The 26103-nt window shown below is 46.7% G+C and overlaps 1 protein-coding gene across 4 annotated transcripts in view; it reads right to left on the reverse strand.

Moving 5' to 3' along the window:
* ZMIZ2 (zinc finger MIZ-type containing 2) overlaps positions 1–26103 on the reverse strand; it is a 369395-nt gene that overhangs the window by 91642 nt on the left and 251650 nt on the right. For all 4 annotated transcript variants that reach the window (XM_086943418.1, XM_086943421.1, XM_086943419.1 and 1 more), the window contains exons 12-15: positions 17437–17542; positions 7711–7868; positions 7481–7548; positions 6820–6888 (exon numbers count right to left, since the gene is read on the reverse strand). In XM_086943418.1, the coding sequence (XP_086799544.1) occupies positions 6820–6888; positions 7481–7548; positions 7711–7868; positions 17437–17542 (401 nt within the window). The remainder of the gene's footprint in view (positions 1–6819; positions 6889–7480; positions 7549–7710; positions 7869–17436; positions 17543–26103) is intronic.

Consider the following 26103-nt stretch of genomic DNA (forward strand, 5'->3'; position numbering starts at 1 on the left):
CCGATGTTTGGCCCTCCTTAAGGAGCGATTGAACTTCCTCTTTCAAATTATCTGGTAGTTCCGCCAGATACGGGGCAATATCCTCCCACAATTGCCTTTTGTAGCGGCCTAGTAGCGCAATGGAATTAGCCACTTTCACAGTCATGGCAGACGTGGTGGAAAAGCGTTTGCCAATACTGTCAAGCTTCCTGCCTTCCTTGTCTGGTGGAGCGGACAATGGAGATGCCGGATTCCTAGAGTTTTTTTGTGCTGCCTGGGTAACCACAGAATCTGGCTTGGGATGCCCAGTAAGGCAGGCTGGTGCTGTTGTTGGTGCCTTATACTTCTTATCCAGCCGTGGTACCACTGCAGAGACCGAGGCTGGTGTTTGCATTAGCTGTTTTCCCTGTTCCCATATGTGCTCGATGATAGGAATAGATCTGGTTGTTTTCCTAACCGGGTCTTTAAAATCATATAGGAAGCAGTCTGTTTCATGGGATTCCATTGTCATATGGAATCTCGTGGCCGCTCTCTCCACTAAATTGTGAAATCCGCCAATGTCCACTGGCGGTGAGTCCGAGGTAGTGGGTTCAGGTGTGGCCAGAGATGGAGCGATGTAGTCCTCATCGTCCCTATGGTCGGACTGGTCGTCCCGAACCTCTCCCGCTTCTGGTTCTTCGACTCTGTCAGAAGACGGGACATTGCGCACTGGTTCTCTTTCCTGACTGATCACCAAAGGTGATGGTCTAGATCGTGAGGATGGTGTCCGTCCAGATGTAGCTGGATTTGCTTCCATCGATGGGGCAGTGGTTGGTTCAGGAAAGCGCTGCTTGCAGTCTTGGATCAAGAACCGTAAGTCTGAAACTATAGACACCGGAAGGCATACCATACGTGTGACCTCCGTCTGGACATGCGAATGTTCAGTCTCTTCTGTATAAACCACCTCATCGCCATCTTCATCGGTGCTTTGGCACTTTACTATGAGATCTGAAGGACTGGTGGCCTGTCCGTACTGGTCTTCGTCTGATTCTTCGTCTTGCAATAGACGTGACGGGGGTAACTTCTGCACCCTACTTGGAGACGTAAAGTCAGGGGTTATTGGTTGTCTCGTGCTCTTTTTCGTAGGCGGCTGACTGGCAGCTGACAATGGAGAAATCAAGTCCGATTGATCCATTGCGTCGACGATGGCGTCGTCGACTGAGTTTGTCGATGAGAATTTTTTCGTCGACGGTACCTTCGTCGACGGTTCCGTCGTTGATGGTGCGCTTGTCGACGATGTCTTCGTCGTCGTCGGTGGTGTTTTCGCCGACTGTATCCTCGTCGACGGCACAGTCGTTGATGGTGCGCTCGTCGACTATGTCTTCGCCGTCGACGAGGTCTTCACCGTCGTCGGTGTCTTCGACGACGGCATGCCGGTCGACGAGGGTGTCTTCGTCGACGGTTTTGGCTTAGTCGTCGACGCTGATGTAGTCGTCGACGAGATCTTCGTCGAGGGCTTTGCAATGAGGATAATCGACGACACAGGCTTACCCGCCGTCGACAATAGAGTAGTGGTAGTCGTCGAGAATGCTGACGCCATCTTCGTCGACACCGTCGTCGATGTAGAAACAGACTGTAGACACAGTCTTCTTCAGCGCGGAGGTAAACGTCGACGAAATCGTAGTCGACGGCGCAGGCTTCCTGAAGGCAGGAACCTCCTTGTCAGATGTTGTAGATCTCGCCTCAGAAGACTTTTTGGCAGTCTTTTTAGTCTGTAGGGCTAGGGGAATCAACCCATGGCCTCTTCAAGGATAATTTAGATGAAACTGAAGCCATCTCACCGTCCTCTGAAGACTCCAGGTCGTCTCTGGTTTTCAGTCTGTTCAACCAAAGGAGCAGCCGGCCTTCTCTGTCTTTTAGTGTTTTTGTAGAGAATGTTCTACAAATTCTACACTCTTTAGGAGAATGGTCTGGATAAAGACAGTATAAGCAGGTTTCATGCTTATCATCGACGTGGAGCCTCTTCTTACCACAAGAAGAACAAGCTCTGAAGAGACCCTTCTTCTGTTGATCAGCCATGGTGTATTTATGAAGGAAACATCCAAATTCTGAGAAGAAAAGAGATTAAACTAGGAAACCTGAGGAGAACTCAGGTGGAGACTACCTAGCAGAACGTGCGGTAGAAAATCTGAGAGACTGAGGCTCCTGACAGGAAGGTTCTAGAGGGAGGTGGTAGCCGATTGGCTACCTTCTGGAGTTTGGTCCTTTTTACAAAAGGACATAGATAGGCTACTAAGGCAAGGCCCTTAGGCCTACTTTTCTCTATGTATGTCTATAGGACATTACTTTTCTATGTACCGGAGACTCCCGTCTCGACGACGGGGAATGATTCAGGCATGTGAATCTATGAAAGACACCCATAATACTGGATAAAGAATGGTTGAAGTACTTGTGGGTGCAACTCCCATTCGTGAATCTGTTGTGATTGGCGACGTAACAGATCTGCTAACTGGTTGTGGATCCCTGGAAGGTGTTCTACTGTCAGATGTATGTTTTGAGGGATGGCCCATCTCCAAATGGTCTGTGCAAGTTGGGACAGTTGTAGAGAGTGTGTCCCCCCCTGTTTTTGTAGATAGTACATGGCTGTCATATTGTCCGTTCGGATAAGGACAGCTTTCTTTTGGACTTGTACCTGAAAGGTTTTGAGGGTAGGAAAATTGCTAGCAGCTCTAAATGGTTGATGTGGAACTGTTTCTGTTGATTGTTCCACTGACCCGGTGTGGTATAATGCAGGAGATGGGCTCCCCATCCTGTGAGGGATGCATCTGCCGTGAGCACTATCTGTGGAACTGGATCTAGGAACGGCCGTCCCGTTGTCAAATTTTTGGTGTTTCACCACTGCAGAGAGCGATATGTACGGCAGTCTACCAACACCAGGTCTGTGAGCTGACCTTGAGCCAGATTCCACTGTTGTGCTAGACATTCTTGTAGTGGGTGCATTTGCAGTCTTGCGTGGGGAACTATGAAGATGCAAGATGCCATCATCCCTATTAGTTTCATGAACACTCTGGCTTGTAAAGAGTGCTGGCATTGAAAAAGGGAGACTTAAGTTCTGAATACTTTGAATCCTGGCTTGACTGGGATACGCTAGAGCTACGGATGTGTTTATAGTAGCTCCTAGATATTGATGAACGTGCGAAGGCTCTAGGTGCCACTTGGTGTAGTTTATCGTAAACCCTAAGTTGTGCAGTGTTTGAATTGTTTGTTTTGTGTGTTGTGCACACTGGTTGTACGATCTTGCTTTTATGAGCCAGTCGTCTAGGTAGGGGAAGACATGTATTTGTTGTCTTCCGAGATGTGCTGCCACTACTGCTAAGCACTTTGTAAACATTCGTGGTGCTGTTGTAACCCCGAATGGAAGGACTTTGAATGAACTGATAGTGTTGTCCTTGTATGACATACCTTAAATACTTCCTGTGCGCAGGATGTATTTGAATGTGAAAGTAGGCGTCCTTTAGGATTAGTGTGGACAGAAAATCTGCCTGTTGTAGTAATGGGAGTACCTGTTGTAAAGTGATCATGTGAAAATGATCTGATTGTATGTAGTGGTTGAGTGGCCTGAGGTCAAGAATTGGTCTTGATGTCCCGTCCTTTTTTGGAATTAGGAAGTACAGGGAGTAGACTCCTGTTCCTTGTTCTTCCAATGGAACTACTTGAATAGCATCTTTTTGTGGAAGTGCTAGAACTTCCTGTTGAAGAAGAGTTATGTGTTCTGCAGACATTGGATGCTGCCTGGGTGGTATGTTTGGGGGGGTTGCTGTGAGTTCTAGGCAGTAGCCATGTTGGATAATTTATCTTACCCACCTGTCTGTTGTGATGGAGTTCCAGACAGGTAGGAACTGTGAAAGTCTGCCCCCCACAGGAGTGGAATGCTGTAGGGGAGGTAGAGGGAAGTCACTGTTTAGGAGTGGAAGAGGAGCGGTTGTTGTTACTACCTCTTCCCTTGTTGTTATTGCCTCTGTATCCTCCTCTAAAATATCCTTTATTAGAGGAGGTCTGCGTGTGGGTTTTAAAAGATGATGTTGTGTCTGCGCCGGTCTGCTTGGAGCCTCCTCTATAAGAGGAGTGGCGAAAAGAACCTCTAGTTTGGGTGGATTGTAATGCCCCCATAGACTTAGCGGTGTCTGTGTCCTTCTTCATCTTTTCTAATGTATTATCTACCTCCGGCCCGAACAATTGGTTCTGATTAAAGGGCTGGTTTAGGATGGTAGTTTGTACCTCTGGTTTAAAACCTGAGATGCGTAATCATGAGTGACGCCTGAGAATAACACTAGTGTTCACTGCTCTGGATGCTGCGTCAGCTACATCTAGTGCACATTTAATTGAGGCATTTGAAATTAATGTGCCTTATTGTAAAAGTTCTGCTGCCAGATACTTGTGTTGATCTGGTAGGTGTTCCATTAACTTTTCTAGTTGATCGTAAGGAGCCCTGTTGTAGCGTGAGAGTAAAGCCTGTGTGTTTGCTATGCGCCATATGTTTGTTGCTTGTGCAGCAATTCGTTTCCCTGACATCAATAATTTTGGACTCTTTGTCAGGCGGGGTTGTGCCCCAGAAGTTTGAGAATTGGACCTTTTGCGTGCATTTGACACTACCAAGGAGTCTAATGGCAGATGATCCTTAATGTATACTGGATCAGCTGGTGCTGGCCTATACTTTTTCTCTATTCTAGGATTTAACACCCTACACCTTACTGGATCTTTAAAAATCTCTGTAGCATGTTTAATGACTCCCCTAATCATTGGTAATATTTGGGTAGACCTTTGTGACTGTTCGAAAGTGTCTAACAAGAAGTCCTCCTCAATGGCATCAGAGTGCATAGGAACCCCATGGTAAAGTGCAGCTCTGTTTAACAAATGATTACAACCAATACTGTCCTCTGTAGGGGAAGGATTTGTTGGGTAGTACTGAGGATCAGGGATGTCTGGTGCATTAGTTGGTGCAAAATTATATGCATCATCCTTAGGGTATTCTGTGTTAACATCCTCATCTAAAGGGTATGTATGTGGCTCTGGAACATCATCCCCCCCACCCAAATCATACTCCTCATCAGTGTGGTGTGATGATGCAGGAGAGTGAATAGGAGAAGTTATAGGTTCCACATATGGAGTAACAGGAGAGGAAGAAGGTGAAGGAGAGGAAGGGTGCATTGGAGAAGTTGCACAGTCGTTTTTGGCAGGAACCACAGGTGTAAGTGGTGTGTCTGCTGGTCTCTTATAAGGGTTTGCTTCCACATGTCCAGTTTTTGGATTAATATGGACCTTTCTCTGTCTAGGATCTGGTCTAAACAGTTCTTCCTCTTCTATAATCTTCTTCGGCGTCAATTTTTTCGGAGCCGATAGAGATTGTTTAGTGCTTTTGGCCTTAGGAGGAGTAGCTGAGTCTTTTGGCAATGTTTTCGGTGTCGAAGGTTGTTTAGCCTTATCTGGGGTCTTTGGTACCGATATTAGAGGTTTCGGCGTGGAGACAAGTTTTGTTTGTTGAACCCGAAAGTTTCGGAGTTGAAGCTTTCGGGTTTGGTACAGGTTTTGGCTTCGGCACCGATGGTACGAGTACCAAAGTGTCCTTCGGCGCCGAAGGGTGTTTTATCTTCGGTGCCGACGAGTCCTTCGGTGTCGAAGGATGTTTTGGTGCCAATGGAGGTGTAACTGGCACATGGTGTTTCTTCGGTGCCGAGGCACCGGAAGGCGTATTTTCTTTCCTCGGAGCTGGGCCCGAAGGCGGGGCGTTAGAGGGTAAATGTCAGTCTCGACTGGGCCCCATGGGCGGAGTGCTGACCGTTGCCTTTTGTTTGGGTAATGTCTGTCGTGCAGGGGCAGATGTTCTCACGGGTTGTCGAGATGGGATCGAATCGTCCGAATCCTCTGCCCCCGATATTATCTGGAGATCAGGAGAGTCCTCCTCTGCGCCGAGTGGAGCCTCGTCCTCGGAGATATCTTCGATTGGATACTCGTCCTCAGAGAAGTCTTCTCAGACGATCTCTTCTTCAAAGATGGCCTCCGGTGCTGGTGCTGATCCCCTCATTTCGTGTCGACGGGCCCTCCGATCACGAATGGTCTTCGATCGGAAGCAGGCACAGGCTCTGCAGGTTGACTCGTCGTGTTCTGGCGAGAGACAGAGGTTGCAAACCTCGTGATGGTCGCTATGAGGGAATTTTGCTCGACATACCGGGCATCTCTTGAATGGAGTTCTGTCCATGAGGCGTAGGCCGCACGGCGCCGATGGGCCCAACGGCCCGCGACGACGCACCGGAATGTAGCTGGTGATGTCGAAAGTCTATTCGATGTCGAAAGAAGTTTGTTTGAAGTCTTTTTCTAGCCGGAGCGGAAAACTTTCATCCGAACCCAGTGGCGGAAAAAAACAATCTGAGGATGGAGTCGATGACCATGCGCAGTATTGTCCTAGGGAGGAGTCACCTATCTCGTGACTACAAAAGACTTCTTCCAAGAAGACAACAACCTGCAATCATCCGAGCCCAACACCAGGTGGCGATCTATTGCTAAATGTAGGATCTACAGCTCATATGCCTCGAACAATAAGTTTGTTTGCATTCACTTTATTTAGGAAAAACCAGGAAACAGGTGGGGTGCATGACTACATGAGGAATAGGGCATGCATAATGGGACATTTGGTTAAACTATCTGCACAAAGCTTTGATTTTCCAAATGGATTGGGAAGCAGTCACATGTTTGGCCACATTTACTTTGAGAACAGGATAGAGAGGCTGACTGTGGAGAGTTTCCAAGCATGCTGCCACAGGGATATGGCATGATGGAGAATGAAAGGAGACACTGGATACTTACTTCTGGATATATATTAGGATTCCCAACATGTACTGGTCCACCTCCAATCCCTCAAGCAGTGCAGTCTTACTGCAAAAAGAAAGAAACCGACACAGGTGTTAGCTGGGTAGTCTTGCATGGCTGCCGCTGGTGAGGTGCAGGTAAAAGGCTTGCACAGCTGAATTGATGAACATTAATAAAAAAAAAATACAAATCACAGCGCATCATCATAGGAAGGTCACAGACTGTAAAACTGCTATGATGGCATGCGCACCACCCAGTCTGTATCCCCTTAACTTAATCTCCATGCTCAGACTTCCTTTAAATCAATCAATCCTTTCAGATGTTGTCCCTTATCAGTCGCTTGCCCACTGAAGCACTGCCAGCGGCACCACCACCTCGCCAGTAAAGTCACTCTCTCCACTTAGATTTCCACCTCACACTTCATAACATTACTCTGCATGCGGCCCCATAGCCATGCTTACAACCATCTCAACAGCAAAAAAGACCAGTTTTGAAGTCCATACAAGGATAATCAGATGCCTTTCCCAATGCCCGCTTGTAATAGTCAAGGGTATCCCCTATTAAGAACACCGTCACCATACGACGTAAACACCAATGAACACTGCTCAATGCCTATGTCCATCCCTCCCTTTGCCCAATTTCAATTTCCTGCACTTACTTGCACACCGGACACCTCCAAGTTCCGCGCTCACAGTTCAGTTGCAGATACGACTCCAGATCAAAGCACTGAGGAGAAATACAATGAACTGGTGTTGGTGCTTATTAGAAAATTGGTCTCTGTGTCTGCCCCAGAAATTGAAGCAATTCCTCTGAGCACAAAAAGGTCAGTACTTTTATGCATGTAGTGAAAATCATGCCATGAGCGGACAAGGAGGATTCTGTACTAACTTGTATATGGCGACAATCGTGCCCCCGAGCAGGAAGCTGTATCCTTCGGAATGTGATTGGACACTTTAGAGACACCTTGATGGCCGTCTGCTCCACCCCATCTTCACCATTCGGTCCTGGAGTTCCTGGAATAGTCCCGTTGGTGAAATTACGTTTTACTGGAAAAAAGAAATAGATGACAAGAAACTAAATTAATATAAAACAAAAATAAAAAACACTAGGCCTGCATATGCTGTTAAAGAAAGTTTCCCCTATGCCTCCAACAGCTTTATTAGGGACACGGTTTGGTTTTAATATTCAAACGGTTTCTCACATTGCCCAGATATGCATGAATGACACTGGCTTCTAAGTTGTGGACCCTGGGTTTCAGGTCTCGGCAGTCTGGAAACAGAAAGCCCACAGACTGACACCAATGCAGGAACGAATAGTTTCTTACCTGTCATTGTAGTTTTGCAGCTTGAAGACTTTCTGGATTCACTATGCTGTGCATTATTCTGCGGTCTAGTAGTTGGGTCCGGGAATCGTAGTATTTTATTTATTTTTTTCGTAGCCCAGGTGGGCGTCGACGTCCCACCATTTGGTGTCCTCCTGGGACCTCAGCACGCTTCCCCCGGAAGCGCCCACCTTTGGGCGTCATCTTCGGATTCTTTTTTTATTGTTTTTGTGTTATGTTTGTTTATCCTTTCCCATTCTTCTCAAGTTCTTCCTTCATTTAAAGGAACTCTAATTTTCTCTCTTAAGGAGTCCGATTGTATATCGTCTTTATATTCTCTTCTCCTCCTGTCTCATCTTTCTGGCGGAGGTGGGTGGGTTCGCTAGTGAATCCAGAAAGTATTCAAGCTGCAAAACTACACCAACAGGTAAACTATTGGTTTTGCAGCGTGAATCTTCCTGGATTCACTATGCTGTGCATAGACTTTGTAGCGGTTTGTTAGGTTTGTGGCGGCTGGGTGGAAGATGAGCGTTGGTTGTTGAATATATGTTGAAGCACTTTGTCCTACTTGTGCTTCCTTGTTCATCTGTATATCCCCGCAGTACAGCTTAGTGAACGTGTGAACTGAAGCCCATGTTGCCGCCAGGCAGATGTCTTGGATGGGTGTGTTTGCCAGGAAGTCTAGTGTTGCTCCTTTTTTCCTGGTAGAGTGGGCTGGTGCCCCTCCTAGTAGTTCTTGAACTGCCTGCTTGTGGCATTATTGGATAGTTTGCGATCCATCAAGCAATGGTGCCCTTTGTTACTGGTCTTCCCAGGAAACTGCTTGCGAAGGACACAAAGAACTGCTTTGTTTTCCTGTGATCTTTAGTTCTTTCAATGTAATGCATTACTGCCCTTCTGGCGTCCAGAGTGTGCAGTGCCCTCTCCGCGCTTGTGGATGGTTTCTGAAAGAAACTTTGTATCTGTATTGTTTGGTTCATGTGGAACCTTGACATCACCTTTGGTATAAAGTGTGGGTCTGTTCTCATTACCACCCTGTCATTGTATATTTGAATGTAGGGTTCATGTAGTGTTAGCGCTTGCAGTTCATTTACCCTGCGTAGCGAGGTGATTGTTACCAAAAAGGCTTTTTTCATTGTGAGCATCTGTAGTGAGGCCTTGTGGATGGGTTCAAAAGGCGCTTTCATCAGCTCTGTTAGAACTATATTAATGTTCCATGCCGGCGGCAGCATCCTCTTTGGGGGGACGATCCTTTTGGCCCCTTCTAGGAATCTCTTTACTACCTGGGATGTAAAGAAGCTCTTTCCAGTCTCCCCACTATTGGGGCTAGGTGTACTCTCAGCGAGGTACAGCTTAGGTTTGTTTTTAGCAAGTGTGTTAAATATTTTAGCACTGTTGATTCCTTAGTGATTTTCTTGTGTAGCTTTTCCCTGATGCACCATTGTGTGAATCTTTTCCATTTTGCCACATAGCACCTCCGTGTGGTAGGCCTTCTTGCCTCCTGCAGCACCCACAGTGTGCTCTCTGGGAGCCTTAGGTGGGCAAACTCTATGCCTTCAGGAGCCATGCTGCTAGGCAGAGGCTCTCTGGCTCAAGTACCTCCCCGTTTTGCATGGAGAGCAAGTCTCTTTTTGCAAACTTGCGTGGTGGTCCCTACGCCATCTCTACTATTTGTGAGAACCAGGACTGCCTGGCCCACTGTGGTGTTACCAGAATGAGTGTCATGTTGCTGGTTCTGCATTTGCTGAGCACTCTGTATCAGTGGTATCGGAGAGGGGGGGGTGGTGGGGGGGTCGTAGGCAAATGTCCTCGACCAGCTTATCCATAGGGCATTCCCATGGGATTGTTCCCCGGGATGTCTGGATGCGAAGTATTGGCATTTTGCATTCTGGTGTGTTGCAAATAGGTCTATTTTTGGGGTCCCACACATCTTGAATAGCTTTTGCTTTTCCTGTGTATTGAGCTCCCACTTGTGGCATGTTGATATCTGTCTGCTGAGCCTGTCTGTTTCCACGTTCTCCTTCCCTGGTAGGTGTATTGCCAGGAGGTCTATTTCTAGTGGGATGGCCCATCTACATATCTCTTGCGCTAGGTTTGATAGTGCTACTGATTGTGTTCCTCCCTGTTTGTGGATGTAGAACACCGCTGTGGTGTTGTCTGTTTGTATCAACACTCTTTGCCTGTACAGTTGTTTCTGAAAGGCCTTTAGGGCCAGGAGCATGGTCTTTAGTTTCAGGTAGCTGATGTGTCTGATCGCATCTGTTGGAGTCCACAGACCTCTCACCTTGAGCTGGTTCATGTGCGCTCCCCATCCCCTCTGGGATGAGTCTGTGGTGATGGTCACTGTTGGGTTTGGTGGTATTAAAGGCTTTCCCCTAGTTATGTTCTCTCTGTTCCACCACGCTATCTCCTCTTGCACTGCGTGCGTTACAACCACCAGATCTTCCCAACTCCCTTTAGCTTGTGACCATTGTTGTTGGAGCCATTCTTGGAATGGTCTCATGTGGAGTCGAATATTGGGGACTAGGTGTATGCAGGACGCCATCATCCCCATGATCATGCTCGCTGTCCTCACGGTCAGAGCTTGCCCCTTCTGGCATTGATGTGTCTTCTTCAGCAGGGCAAGTGTTCTCTTGTCGCTGGGGAACACCTTGCTCTGGATGGTGTTAATCTGTGCGCTCAGGAAGATCTTCACTTGTTCTGGTTCCATTTAGGATTTCCCCCAGTGTATTGAGAATCCCAGTTCTGTCAGCGTCTGTGTGACCCGCTGTGCATGTAGCTCGCATTGCTTGTAGGAACTTGCCTTTATCAGCCAGTCGTCAAGGTATGGGTATACATGAATCCCTTCCCTCCGTAGGTACGCTGCTACAGCTGCGCGTCATTTTGTGAAGACCCTTGGTGCAGATTTTAGTCTGAAGGCTAGGGCTCTGAACTGGTAGTGCGCTTTCTTGATGGCAAATCTTAGTAGACGTTTGTGTGGTCTGTTCATGTGAATGTGTAGGTAGGGGTCTGAGGTCTATGGTGGACAAAGTCTCCATCCCTTATCTGAGAAATAACCTCCTGTAGGGATGTCATTTTGAATTTTTGAGTTTTTATGTATTTGTTTAGGAACCGTAGGTCCAGGATGGGTCTTAACGTTTCGTCCACCTTTGGTACGAGGAAGTAGTTGGAGTACACTCCCTCGAGTACACTCCCTTGTTTCTTTCTTTGAACAGTACTGCCTATTGCCTCCTGTGTGCTTCCTGTAGGAGGAGCACAAGTTCTTTTGCAGAGTGCACCTTGCTTTTTGGTCTCCTGTTTGGTGGCGTCTTTTCCAGTTCTATACAGTATCTGAACTGTATGATGTCCAGTATCTATTTGTCTGTTATTTTCTTCCACTCCTGGAAGAAGTATTTTAGTCTGCCTCCTACTGGTGTTACAGGTTTGCTGTACCTTGGTTTGAGTGTGTGCAATTGTTTTTTGGGTCTTTTGTCGTGCCCCTCCCGTGGAGGTGTTGTGTGGTTGGCACGTTTGGTGCAGCGTAGTCACTTTGAAGTGGGTTGCTGGCCCCCTCTTCTTGTTTGTCCTAGTCTGTTCGCCCTCCCGCAAAATGAGTGTCCCCTAGGTTGGTATTGCCAGGTTTGTTGTTGCTGACCCTGCTGCACTTGGTTGTTGCCCTGGTAGGCCTGCTGGAATGTCTGATGTGACGTTCCCGGCTGTTTTCCCCCTCTGCCGTTTGGTCTCCGTGCTGGGGTGCCTTTTCACCTGCCTCCCCAGCGTGCTCTTTTAACTCTGGGGACCGTAACCAGTGCCAGTTCCCCAGATCTCAGGGTTCTTGCTGGTTTATGCCAACGGAAGAGCAGTTTCATGTATCTAGGACCCATGTCATGTAGGGCCTTGAAGACCATGCATAGCGCTTTAAAAGCAATTCTCTTGCGAATTGGCAACCAATGAAGGTTCACCAAGTCCTGAGCTACCGATGCAAATTTGGGAGTGTCGGTGATCAGGCGGGCAGCTGCATTTTGCAGTAACTGGAGTTTATTAAGAACGCTCTGCTGGGCGTTTAACATCAGGCTGTTACAATAGTCCAAGCGTGAAAGGACTAGACCAGTAACAACAGTTTTCCTGTGCTCTCTCTAAATACGGAAGAACTTTCCTGATAGTTTTGAGGGTGTAGTGCATGGAGGAGGATAGTGCATTAATCTGGGGTTTGAAGGACAGAGAGTCGTCCACCAGTATGCCCAGATTTTTAACTTTTTCCACCGGGGAGGGGAGAGGTCCCATTTCATCTGGCCACCATCTCGGGGACCAGAAGTTGTCCCTGGCACCAAAGAGCAGCACTTCTGTCTTAGTAGAATTTAGTTTTAGACAGTTTTGAGCCATCCAGCAGCCCACCTCATGCATGCAACCTTTAAATCTGTCTGCTGTACTGTCTGTGTTGCCGGGTAGTAGTGACACCACTATCTGTGTGTCATCCGCATATGCTGTAAGGTGAAAACCGAACGATCGAATCACCGGGGCCAGGGTCGCAACATAAACATTGGAAAGGGTGGGACTAAGTGAGGACCCCTGGGGAACTCCACAGGGCAACACAAACAGACGCGATTCAAAGTCTCCCAGGGCCACCGACTGAGTTCTGTTGGAGAGGAAGGCCTGTAAGATCTTTAGTGCCTTTCCCTGAATTCCACAGGCCCTCAACCGGTCCACCAACAACTTGTGGTGGACCGTGTCGAAGGACGCGGAAAGATCCCACAGAATTAGGGCCGCTCTGCCTCCTGCGTCCATCACCTGCCTGATGTCTTCCACTGATTTGATCAGAGCGGATTCCGTGCTATGTTCCGCACGAAAGCCGTGTTGGGAAGGGTCGAGGTGTTCCCCTGAAAAACCTAGGTCGTCTAACTTAGTTGTGCATTTAAGTTGCCTTCCATGATTTTAGCGGGGAGGGGAAGTCGAGCAATCGGCCGATAGTTATTCATCTCGGTGAGGTATAGGTTTTTTTTTTTTTTTTTAGCAGGGGCAGGATGGAGGCTCGCTTCCATCTGGCGGGATATTCCCCTTTCTCCAACATCTGATTGAAGAGGGGGGTGAGTCCGGTTGCAATGATGTCAGGGGCTAATTTAGCTATTGCCGTAGGACATGGATCGTGTGGGGAGCCCGATTTTATCTTCAATAGACGGCTCACCACTTCCTTTTCAGTGATGGGCTGGAAATGTAGAAGTTTTTCCAGAGTGCTGTCTGATTCCGGACCCTCCCTCGAGGGAGGTGTCCTAACCAGACTGTCTAGGGAAAAAAAGAGGTTTTCTACTTTCTCGAAAGAAGGTGGCGAGATTTTCACAAAGTGGAAGACTGGGGGGAATTTCTATGGTTTTAGGGTTTGCCAGGGATGAAACTGTTTGGAATAATTCTTTTGGGGTATTGCTGGCTTCTTTGATCTGTTTTGTGAGGGAAGCCCTTTTTGCCTGCAAGATTCTTTCTTTATAGACTCTTTGCTCCGAATTAAGAATTTGCTTGTCTGTTTCACACTAGTTCATTCGCCAAATTCTCTCCAGTTTTTTACACCGTACTTTATGCTCCCTGATTTGTTCTGAAAACCAGGGAGCGGCGGGAGTTGCCCAAGTGGAGTAGGTGATTTTAGGAGGAGCCAGGAGTAGGCAGGCACGATCTAGCCAGGTTGTATAGGCCGTGGCTGCTTCCTCCACATTGTCGGACAGGGATGTCAGGGAATTTTTTAATACGTCATCCAGCGTATCCCCTTTAATGTTGTTCCATTTTCTGACCTGTCTAGGGGCGTTTCTAGTACTGGGTGGTTTCATGGGGGTGGTTAAAGAAACCGTGAAATAGACCGCTGAGTGATCGGACCAGGGGACCGGCAGAACCAATGAAACTTTCAGACTGGGATGATTAGAAAAAATACCGTCTAGGGTATGTCCTGCTTTGTGTGTCGGGCCTGACACCCGTTGGATCAAATCAACCCCCAGCAATAGGTCAATTAGATCACGGGTGTCTGTGTCGGAGTCACATTCAAGATGAAAATTAAAATCACCCAGGAGAGTGAAATTTTGGGCAGATGCTACAGCTTCGAGTACCCTACTCAGTGCTAGTACAAATAGGGCTTTCGTACCTGGGGGTCTGTATACAAGACAGCCACTAAGGGATTGATGATCGGAAAGGGTGAAGGTAAAAAGAAGTGACTCCTCGAGGCCAGTGGGACCGGATTGAAAGGACCCTCCGATAGCTTTATGATAAATAATGGCTAGAACACCCCCTTTCCTCTTGTCCCGATTTTGGGTGTAGCACACATAGTCCGGTGGGGTGGCCTTGACTATGTCAGGACCTGACGCTACATCAGTCCATGACTCGGTGATGAATGCTATCTTTATGCCCGCGTCCTGAATTACCTCTGCTACCTCCGTGCTATGTTTGACTAATGACCTCGCGTTGAGAAGAAGGCAATTGACCGCTGGATCTTCCTTCCCGATAGGGTCCGCCTTTTGGTTCCCTTGGGACGCAATGGGTTGCAGGAGTAGATTGGGCAGGGCTTGTAGGCAGTTAGCACAATGGGATGTATTGAGTTGGGCCTTGGCCCCTGGTTCCCTTACGGTGCATCCCATTGTAGAGGACTTGCTATTTAAGGCCCAGAGCGCCTCTCTGTCATAAATGTATCTAAGAGTGTGAATGGAATCAAAAAAGACAGGGGGTATGGCCCTAGGCGCGGACGGGCGCAGACGGGCTCGCCTTCGGCGCAATCGGATCAAAATACAGCCGCACACTTTCTAGCAATAAATATATTGAAGATGACCACCAAAACAATAAGGGTCCCTCCCAGTCAAGTGAATGGTAGTTTCCTTGGAAATTGTGTCCATAAAAATAGTAAACAAGGACAAGTTCCGGAGGTCAAATTTTCAAAAGCCAGTTAAGTGCCTAACTTTTCTTTATATTTTATGAAACAAGGTCAAATGAAGTGGATAAACACCCATAATAAACTAAATGGGTGAAATGTAAAAAGGGACAGAAAAAGAATTAGACTAGGCAGCAAGATCAAAGAGGCAGCAAAGGCGGAGTTCTATGTAAGTGCTGGCTGAAAATCTAAAGGCAGGAGAGATTACCCCAGTTTCCCGTATGTTTAAGTGATACAGGCTGTTCTGGGACACAGTTGGTGTTCTATGCCTACCAGAAAGGCATCCATCTTTACAATCTGAAACAAAAGGTAGTGGCTGAACTGGAACACTGACCGTAGTTTGATCTGGCTAAATCTGTCCAGATTCAGCGGTCAACTCTTTCTTGTATCAGGCCCAACGCTAATTCATCGAATTTTTCCATTCATTATTTACTGTTATGTTTCAAACTAATCTCTATGGACAGAAACGCATGGGTACATAGAAGGATTGCAGACAGATCAACAGAAAGCAAAGTTCTTCTCCTTTGTCCACCATCAAGGAGATTATCAGGCAGCCATCTAGACTGTCAAATGTGTGTTTATTATAATTCCCACTGAACAGATTCCGCTGGTGCGCCATGCTCCGCTGCAGGGGTCTCATCAAATGTTTATCATTCTGTATTATGAATATACAAGAGGCCACTGAGCCCTAAGGCTGGAGAAGACAAGGCACTGGATGAAGCTTTACACAAATCAATTATTCTCTAGAATGGAGAACAGTCTCTTCTGAAGGACACTTTCAACCGGGTTGGGTCCATCAACACTCAAGCAGTGAATGCTAGGCACTTTTGAAGATGCGGAGTACATAAAATTATCTATATAGTGTTGACTGAAACTTTGCACACTTGTAGACCATGATCATTTGTGTTGGCTTTTAGCAGGCTCTTGCCCAAATTATGGGTAGATAAACAATCCTTTCTTTTTTTCCTCCAAGGTAGGACCATATTACTACCATTCAACTGGCGGAGGTTCTTTGAGCATTCAGGCCAATTGAGGGCCTTGAAGTGGAATCCATTTTTTATTTATTGCGAGCCTTAAAAAATGTCTGCATTTGAGGGCAATTAAGACATTAAAATATGCATTTTACCAGACCATGGGACACACTAAACTCCCATTGAAGCAGCAGGAAAATCTAGTCAAGTGGCAGCCTCCTGGAGTTTTCTTTTCACACTCTGCTCATTACTTCTCACTTCTAAGACACTAAGTCCTATGTGATACCAACAAAAGCAGGGTTATTCAGCATTCTTGAACATCAGTGAAGTTCTATCTAAAAATGTGACAAGAATTCAAGAACTAAAGGTAAAACGGTTAAAGTCCAGAATCCTTACAACACAATGTGGATTCGTTAGACTGAATCCACCCAGGATTAAACAACTGCCAGGGGGTTGATTTTAAGAAACAGAAGATCACGACACTGAAGCTGTAAAATCAGAAACTTGGGCAGGGCAATACACAACATTTATAACATATGTACATAATACATGTCAGAATGGGTGTTCGTGTGCATATTTATACAAGGATCTGAGGTGGCAGACGAGACAATGGTAAGCAAACTATTTTTTTAAGAATCAGTAGGTGGGTTTTTAGAGCTCATTTTAAATCTAGAGGGAGGTGCCTCAGAGTCTGAATTCCAGAAGAGTCCAAACAGTTAAAAAAACAACAACTAAACTTTGAGAAGGGGCAGGCTGGTTAGTGAGTCGAGAGATCATTTTGGTTGGCAGGGCAAAGAGAGTGAGATCTGAGACATGGTGTGCATGAAGCGGAGATATGAGAGGGTGTGCCATGAAGGGAAAGAGCATGGATAAGGCATTAAGTTCATTAGATCACACTGACCAGCAGCTTGCCTGCTTGGTGTGTATATATAGTCATATGCATTTGGGTGACTGTTTTCTTGTAGTGAATAACGATTCTTTTGGGGTGGGCAGTTCAGCAGATACCCATTAGTTGCCTGATGCAGTAGTCCAGTTTACAAATTATTAAAGTAATTTTGTTGCTGGTAAGTTGGGGCTTTTTAGCTAATGCAAGAACATAAAATGTGCATTAGAGCATATTGGGTATATTGGTGCTGAATGACAGATCCCTACTGCTACCCAGCACAAAGGTACTTATTTCATTGTCCTTTAAAAAACGAAACACTGAGCGCACCCGCCGGTATTCATACCGGTGGCCATAAGGTCAAGCATAGGTTTCGTGAGTTCATGCAATTGTCCACTGAAGAATGTAAGAGGTGTGAGTGGGAGTACCTGAATACCACTTCTCCAGGTCCATCCAGTGTTATTGGTTCAGAACAGTAGCTCATTCCATTTCTCAGCTTTTCGACCGATGTGTCAAGAAAGAGACCACTAATGCATCAAGTACAAATGCTGCCACAACTTACTTTTGGTAATGCAATGCTCGGCAGGCAGAAGTCGCTTCTTAATTAACCCTTGGAGGACTGAGCGCACAGATGGTCTGTGAACCAACTGTAGCACGAAGAGGTGAGACTGCAAGAAAGGGAGAGTGTATTCAGCACATTTACAGCAGACCAAGTGTTTACATAGAATGACACGAAAGGACACTTACCAGCCCGTAACAGTTCCCTTTTAGGAGCACCTTCATTAAATTGATCAACAATGAATGGAATCTCAAACTGGTGTGGGAGATCCTTTAGTCTTTAAAAAGGGGGACAAACTTTAAGCAAAAAACAATTCCTATGTAAATGCAGCATGTGCTTTCCACTGCTTCATGCTTTAATATGTCGTTTAAGAAAAGAATCAAATACAAAAACTAAAAATGAATTTAAAACATCAACAGCGGCCTTACTGCTTAAAACCCCTTTTCACTTTTGCCTATTTTAGAGAACACAAATAATTATTTATCCCCCCATATGTATTCATCCTTAAATTAAGGTAAACTGCATTTACTTTAGGGCTGACAAAGGACCTCCAAAATCCCAAGATCTGGAAAGAGAATTTAATGAAGATACCCATTAAAGAGGAAGAGCTCTAAGGAACTGAAACAAGAAGGAAAATGTTCGTCACCCTGCAAGCATCTGTTTGCATTGTGTAGTACTGTAGATTCCATGCTATGCATACTCTTGCCATCTAGCTTTGGGCTGTGACATTGTGACTAAGTTCTTTCAACAAAAACATTTTGCAAGACCTGTTGGGACTACTACTATAGTCTACAATTCACAAGCTCGCAGGGTCCACCTAAGACTGCTTTCTGTCCAGGGGTGAGTAGTGTAAGTGGAGTGCAGAGAGGAATACAAGTATACTGTGCATTGTGATATGTATGTTGAAAAAAAAAAAAGAGGATTATCTGTGAACATTGCAAGCTTCAAGGGAGATGGGAGGGTACATGTGAGTATACAACACTACAAGCTACTTAACCGATCTTGCAAGGTAAGTAACATTTTCTGTTCTTAGAATGTCCGGCTCTAGATACACATGCTCTGACTGTAATGCAACTTACCCAAATCAGTGGTAGGTGGGCAGATGATGCAGATATTTGAAACTGATTCCTTAACACAATTTGGCCCACCATTGCCCGTTCTCTGTAAAGGGCATTCACACAGAAGTGTTTGGTAAACATGTGCGGTGTTGACCAAGCAGTAGCTTTGCAGATGTCTGCTAGAGGGGTGTTCCAGTGGAAGGTAATGGTAGCACCCTTTTTGAATGCGGGTTGTGCAGTGTGTGTGTGTGGGGGGAGGGGGGTCAATGGAAGAGCACTTTGCCTCAGCATAGATGTATTTAAGGCACAGCTGCTAAGGGGTTAAGCTTATATAAATTAGACAGTGTTAGTTTAGTCTAAGATGATAACACTGTCTAGCCCTGAGGTGCTTTGAAAACCGTGATCAAAAGCCTATAAAACCCAGGCGTTTGGCCATTAATAAGGAGAGTTGTCTTTACCCCAGAGTTTATCGCCAGAGGTCATACCGATCTGCTGACTCCCAACCCAGACTTCGCTCCTAATCAGAGATACACTGGGAGAGCCAGCTGCAAAAACCGGGAGCAGCCGTGCAGGGACTCTTGTCCAACCACTGCAGTTCTGGAGGAACTCTCCATAATTTATATCAGGTCATAGAAACACATTTGTCTGGCTGATTGTGGTGCATGAGGAATAGGGTAATTGCTGCTGGTTTGCACTTCATCATCTATCCTGTTTGTGTGTTTTGTACTCCAGGTAGATGAATTGCTACCATTGTTATTAAATATTCCTATTCTTTTTGAGGCAGAATATGGTGTTAGTTTATCAGTTTGGACCAGCACCATCATTGCCTTGATCTATGCATGAAAGCCTTTAGGGCTAGGAACACAGTCTTGAGTTCCAACCCATTTATGCGTTTTACTGCCTTCTCCAGGCTCCATGGAAATCTGATGTTCTATCTTTCCATGTCAAATCCCCACCCTTAGTGAGATGCATCAGTTGTTACGATAACCAAGGGAGATGGTTATTTGAAAGGTCTGCCTATTGTGATGTTGGATAAGTTACTTACCTGTAATCCTAGTTCTCTTCCAGGGGTACCCTCAAAGTCATAAGCACTGAATATTCCGCCCATGTGCAGGACCCCGGAAACAATATAAAAATATATATGTAAAAACACATATCTCGCTCCACATATATGTACGTACATATATTATTTTTCTCACACCAATGCAGCCCCAAAACTGAGGTTAAAACAATGTAATCACCTGTACATGTACTGCAATTAGTAAGGAAACAAAAAACACATTAGGTCAAATATCCCTTGAACTTTGTGTTTTAAGGAGTAAAACCACTCATAAATCCTGAAAATTGCTAATAAATAGACATTGTTAGCCCTCAGGCTGCATTGTAAAACAATAGCATAGAAAATGAAAACATTTTCAACAAAAACTGGCACTGTGCCTTTAAGGCAGCCACGACCCCAGGCTTCCCATCATGCTTCAGGGGTGACAGTTAAGTCAGTTCTTTGCATAACCCTGAAGACAGGGCTCAACCATAAGATTGTAATAGTACCGAATCTCATTTACCTGGGGAGGCGGGTGGGTTGCTTATGACTTTGATGAGGATACCCCTGGAAGAGAAGGTTAAACTGGAAGAGAACTAGGATTACATGTAAGTAACTTATCCTTCTCTTCCAGGGGATCCTCATCAATACAAGTTAAATCAACTAGAGAGTGAGGGTATGAGTGGACACTCCTATACCCCTGTCAGTATATAATAAACAACTAAGGCGTGATCCAGTGACAGAGTAAAGAAGAACAAGACAAAAAAAGGGGAGATTATTTTTGTGTGTTTTGTTTTTATCCCTAAAGGCGAACGATAGTTAGGAAATACCTAGAAAAGGCAACCTTAGCCCTAGTGCAATTATAAGAAAGGGAAAGACAAGTCTTTCTCTTTTTAAAAAGGACCCTCACTCACCACTAGTTGGTGATATGCTTCATCATAGGGTCCCCGCTGAGGCGGCTGAATGCCTCCCCAGCATGCTACAACTCCTGAATTACAGCGGAGCGGGATGGTGGTGTGTGTAACAGTGCTCTAAACAATATGTGAGCGCAACTGTGAGTGTAAGGTTAAAAAATACACGGTTGAAACCTATATAAAATTTTAATAAAGGCCAACCCGTATTAAGTTAAAATCGGTGCAAAGCGGACAAACTCTGTTCTGTATTAGGAAACCTGTGTCCTTTAATTAAATGGTCAACATGTTTCTGCTGCTAATAACGCAAAGTCGCTCAGCATTCGTCAGGACCTAAAGTAATTTAAAATTAGTCCTCCGGTGGAGTGCGCGCTAAGGCGCACCCTCCCGTGAGGCTCTTAGTGTGAAAAGGTTACTTCGCTTTAAAGTGTTACTCACAGTTGATACCCGTGGCAGCTCACTGCAATTCACAGGAGCAAAAAACTTATTGAGAGACGAGTACTCTCTTCATGGGTAGAACGGCGTGGGATATCTTCACGCGGTGTCAATTTTCAGCACACGCGACTCCCCGCAACAAACCTGCATTCGGGTCTGCCGTCCACCCGGAAATCCCAGCGGGGACCCTATGATGAAGCAGGTCACCAACTAGTGGTGAGTGAGGGTCCTTTTAAAAAGAGAAAGACTTGTCTTTCCCTTTCTTATAATTGCACTAGGGCCAAGGTTGCCTTTTCTAGGTATTTCCTAACTATGGTTAGCCTTTAGGGATAAAAACAAAACACACAAAAATAATCTCCCCTTTTTTTCTTCTTGTTCTTCTTTACTCGGTCACTGGATCACTCCTTAGTTGATCCTCATCAATAGTCATAAGCACTGAATAGAATAGAAGCCCATCAACCACCTGCAGGTAAATGAGAAGTACATGACCCAACCAAATCATAACAGCCAATAACTCAGCTGTTAAACAGATTCCTCAAGGAGGAATGGCCCACCTGGGTATCTGCTCTTGTGTCAGAATCTAGACAGTAATGTCTGGTAAATGTATGGACAGACCTCCAGGTCGCCGCTTTACAAATCTCAGACATGGGCACATTATGCAGGTAAGCCGCCGTGGCAGCTCTACCTCTAGTGGAATGCGCTTTAGGGGTAAACCCCAGAGGTTTTTGCACCAATTGGTAAGCAAGTTTGATACACGAAACGATTCATCTGGAAATGGAACGTTTCGATGCTGCATGACCAGTTCTGATCGATCCATAGTTAACAAATAACTGATCATAATGCAGAATAGACTTGGACCTGTCCAGATAGAACTTTAAAACCCTTTTCAGGTCCAAATAGTGTAAAGCCCTCTCAGCTGGAGTAGAGGGATTGGGAAAGAAAGTCGGCAGAGAAATCGACTGATTGACATGAAAATCTGACACCACTTTCGGCAGGAAAGAAGGGTGCGTTCTCAGCACCACTCTATTCAAATGAAACACTGTATATGGTTCCTTGGTACAGAGAGCCTGAATCTCGCTCACCCTACGAGCTGACAATCACAACCAAAAAAGCGGCTTTCTAGGAAATGTGCTGTAAAGAAGCTTTATGAATGGGCTCAAAAGGAGGGCCCATCAATTTTGATAGTACTAGGTTCAGCTCCCAGGGAGGAGAAGGAGGACGTATTGGAGGGTACACCTTTTTCAGACCCTGCAGGAAATCCTTTACTGCTGGCAACTGGAAAAAAGAAGCTTGTGAAGGTGATCGCCTATAAGCTGTTATAGCAGCTAAATGCACCTTAATGGAATTTAACTTCAACCCTGCTTTAGCCAGGTACAACAAGTAGGGAATAACTGCTTCTTCCGGACCCTTCACCGGATTATGCCCATTCTGCATACACCACATATAGAACCGCTTCCACTTGCATGCGTAAGAATGTCTTGTGGAAGGCCGTCGTGCTTCTTTCAGAATGGACATGCAGTCCTGTGGCAGACCTAGATGGACGTATTGAATGATCTCAGGAGCCATGCTGCCAAGCTCAGTGACGGAAGGTTGGGATGGTGAATCCTCCCGTTCATCTTCGATAACAGGACCGGCCTGCATGGAAGCCTCTTGTGAGGAGCCACTGACAGGTGAAGCAGGTCTGTGTACCATCATTGTCTCGGCCAGTCGGGGGCAATCAGGACATTGATGTGCACGAGTGGTTCAGCTTGCTCACCACCTTCGGGATCAACGGAAGGGGTGGAAAAGCGTACATAAATTCCCCTGACCAGTCGATCAAAAGAGCATTCCCTCTTTTTCCTGGCCGGTAGAACCTTGAGGCGAAGCTTGGGCATTTGCTGTTTACTTCGCCCGCGAAGAGGTCTATAGAAGGACAACCCTAAGACTGGAAAATACCTTCTAGCACTTAGTCGTTTAGAACCCAGTCCTCTCTGTCCTCGAAGTGCCGACTTAGTGCGTCCGCCCTCACATTCTGCTCTCCTGGGAGGTGGACTGCTTGAACAGACAACTTGCGAGCCAGAAGCCAATGCCAGATGCGCTGAGCTTCCAGTGATAGCGTCCTTGAACGTATTCCTCCCTGCTTGTTCAAGTAGTACATCGTGGTGGTGGTGTCAGTTTGTACTAGAACCGCTGCCTCCTGAAGCGAGGGAAGGAACGCTTTGAGGGCAAGGTGGACTGCTCAATTCCAGCAAGTTGATGTGGTAGGTGCTCTCTTTGGAAGACCACAGACCCTGCACTTGGAGAGGCCCCATGTGCGCTCCCCAGCCTTGTAGAGACGCGTCTGTGATTATCGTTTGCGCAGGAGGAGGTTGATGGAAGAGAACTCCCACCTGCATGTTCTGTTTCTTTGTCCACCACGGGATGGAAGCTGGAGCCACCTCTGACAAAGTGATCTGATCCTCCCAGCGAGCTGATTGCTGGTCCCATTTGTCCTTCAGATCCTGCTGAAGAGGACGCATCTGAAGTCTGGCATTCGGTATCAAGAAAATGCATGACGCCATCGACCCTAGGAGGGAGGCTATTTTCCGCACTTTGAGTCCTGCTGCGAAGAACTTGCTGGCACTTTAGCGTTATGGAAAACTGTCTCTCCTCCGAAGGAAACACATTTCCTAGCTCGGAGTCTAGCAGAGCTCCTAGGAGGTGAATCTTCTGAGTGGGTTGGGAGACAGATTTGCTGTAGTGGACATGTAGGCCTAGCCGCTGACATAGTTCTATGCAGGTCTGGAATTGATTCCTTACGTTGTCTGGGGAAGGACCTTTCAACAGCCAATCGTCTAGATATGGGTATACGAAGACCCCCCTGCAGCGTAGAGCTGCCGCCACCACTGCGAGACACTTTCTGAACACCCTGGGAGCCGACTTCAACCCAAACGGTAGGACTTTGTACTGGTAGTGGGAGGTCCCCACTCGGAACCTCAGGAATCTCCTGTGATCGAGCCGTATTGGGACATGAAAGTATGCATCTTGAAGGTCCAGCGAACACTTCCAATCCCCCTTCCTGGGATGTGGATATATTTGATGAAGCGCCAACATGCGAAACTTTTCTTTTCCGACATTTTGATTGAGTGTCCTCAAGTCCAGAATGGGCCTGTATTATGCCTTCTGGCCCTTTTTTCTGACCAGAAAATACCTTGAATAGACTCCATTCCCCCTTTGAGCCACCGGCACCCTCTCGATGGATGATTTTTCGAGGAGTGTCGCTACTTCTTTCTTTAGCAGTTGTAGCTGGTGGCTTGACGTTGGCATCGGAGGAACAGATGGAGGTAGACTATGAAAACGAAGACAGTACCCATTCTGCAGCGTATACAACACCCATTGATCTTTTGTAATGGCCTGCCACTCTGCCCTGGGATGAGCAATGCTTCCCCCCACGGGAGTGGACAACAGCGCTGGGCGAAGTGAAGACTCATTGTTTCTGCTGAGGCTTAATGAAGCTGTTGCCTTGGCGCGGATTCCCACCTCCTTTGGAATTGCGCTTGCCTTTATATTGTGATTTTTGTTGGCCTTGTTGGTTCTGACCCTTCTGCCAGTGAGGGGTTTGAACCGTCTGCTTCGAAGAGCCCTTGTTGTCAGAGCGGAATTTCTTCCGGAATTCCTTTTTCTTTTCAAGCCCCACGGCTTTAAGGGTGTCTAACTCAGTTTTCATCCGTTGCATCTCTTCATCAGCACTCGCCCCAAAGAGAGATGTGCCCGAAAAAGGAAGGTTTAGGATTCTGGCTTGCGCCCGGGTTTTAAGGCTGTCAGGCGCAACCGTGAGGATCTCCTTGCTGTGATCCCATGCGCATATCCATGCGCAGCCAGAGTAGCTCCATCTGCTGCCGCCCCTATAAACCTGATTGGAGACTTGACTGCCCTCCATCAGAATCTCTTCAAAGTCCTTTCTATCTTCCGGAGGAAGCTTTCCAGAAAACCTCTGAAGTGAGTCCCACAGAGATCCATCGTATCTGCCCAGTAGAGCTTCCGCATTGGCGACCTTGAGGAAAGAGGCTGAGGTGTTACACACTCTTCTCCCCCATGAGTCTTGCAACTTGCTATCCTTATCCAGCGGTACCGTGGATGAGGAGGCCACCGCATTGGATTTTTTAGCCGCCGCAATGATTACTGAATCTGGTGGTGGGTCTGACTTGAGGAACAAAGGATCTTCTTCAGGCTAGCGATATTTTTTAAGAATCCTCGCTGGGACAGACTTCACCGTCGCCGGAGTCAGGAAAACCTCATTCACCGGATCCATGATGCCCGGGACCAACAGCAGCAAAGGTTTGGGTGCCGATCTGTGCTGCAGGGTTTCAAAGATGACCGTCGTCTTGACCTGCGGAGCTGTCATAGGCACTGCTAGCTTCAGGGCTCCCCTGCCCAAGATGTCTTGGAACGAAAAAATATCCTCAGTTGGAGATATTCTCGATGGTGGGCTGTCTGTTAGAGTCAGAGAGTAATTCCTGTGAGAGCGGGTCCTCTATGAACTTGAAGATCTACGGGACCGCCTTCTGCTCCTGGACCTAGATTTTCTCTTACTGGAGCGCACTCTAGAGCGCGACCGCTCTTTGAGGCGGGAGGCTTCTTCTCGATACCCCTCAAATGGTCCGCCGTCTCCTTGTCCGCTGCCGAGTGGGCATCTTGGGGAAAGACGAACAGAAGGAGACTTCTGGGTGCGATCTCTCACTGGCGAACGTGCCGAGGAGGTTGATCCGCTTGTCCATGCTGCGACCTTGGAAGAGAATGCCTGGACCTCTCACTGTCCGAGGAGCTGACTTCCCCATCCGAAGATCTGTTACTGCGACATGCCGAGGAGGATGAAGACAGGCTCACCAGAGACCGACTAGAGGAAGACCTCAACCGACTGCTCTCATCGGAGACCCTTCTCCTTTTGTTGGGAGGATCCTGTACAGAGGACTGCTCCACCTCCGCCGCTGATGTTGATATTGGGGAACCCTGCTGAGATGTAAGGGCCTGAGGATAGTCCAATGATTGACTATCCAACTCTTACACCACCTGCTTCAAAGATGACCTTCCCTGTGTTTTTGCAGGGGAGACATGCCTTGAATTCGAGCCACCCTGTTCTCTGGATCTCCGCTGATCAGTCAACGGTGGTTGCTTCGACAACGAATGTCGATGTCTTGTAGATGACCTGCGCCCTCTCGACGTCGACCGTGATCTCCTAGACGCTGATCTCCGGTGTCCGGGAGACGGC

The sequence above is a fragment of the Lissotriton vulgaris genome, chromosome 11, assembly GCF_964263255.1.
Source record: "Lissotriton vulgaris chromosome 11, aLisVul1.2, whole genome shotgun sequence".
Classification (NCBI taxonomy): Eukaryota; Metazoa; Chordata; class Amphibia; order Caudata; family Salamandridae; genus Lissotriton; species Lissotriton vulgaris.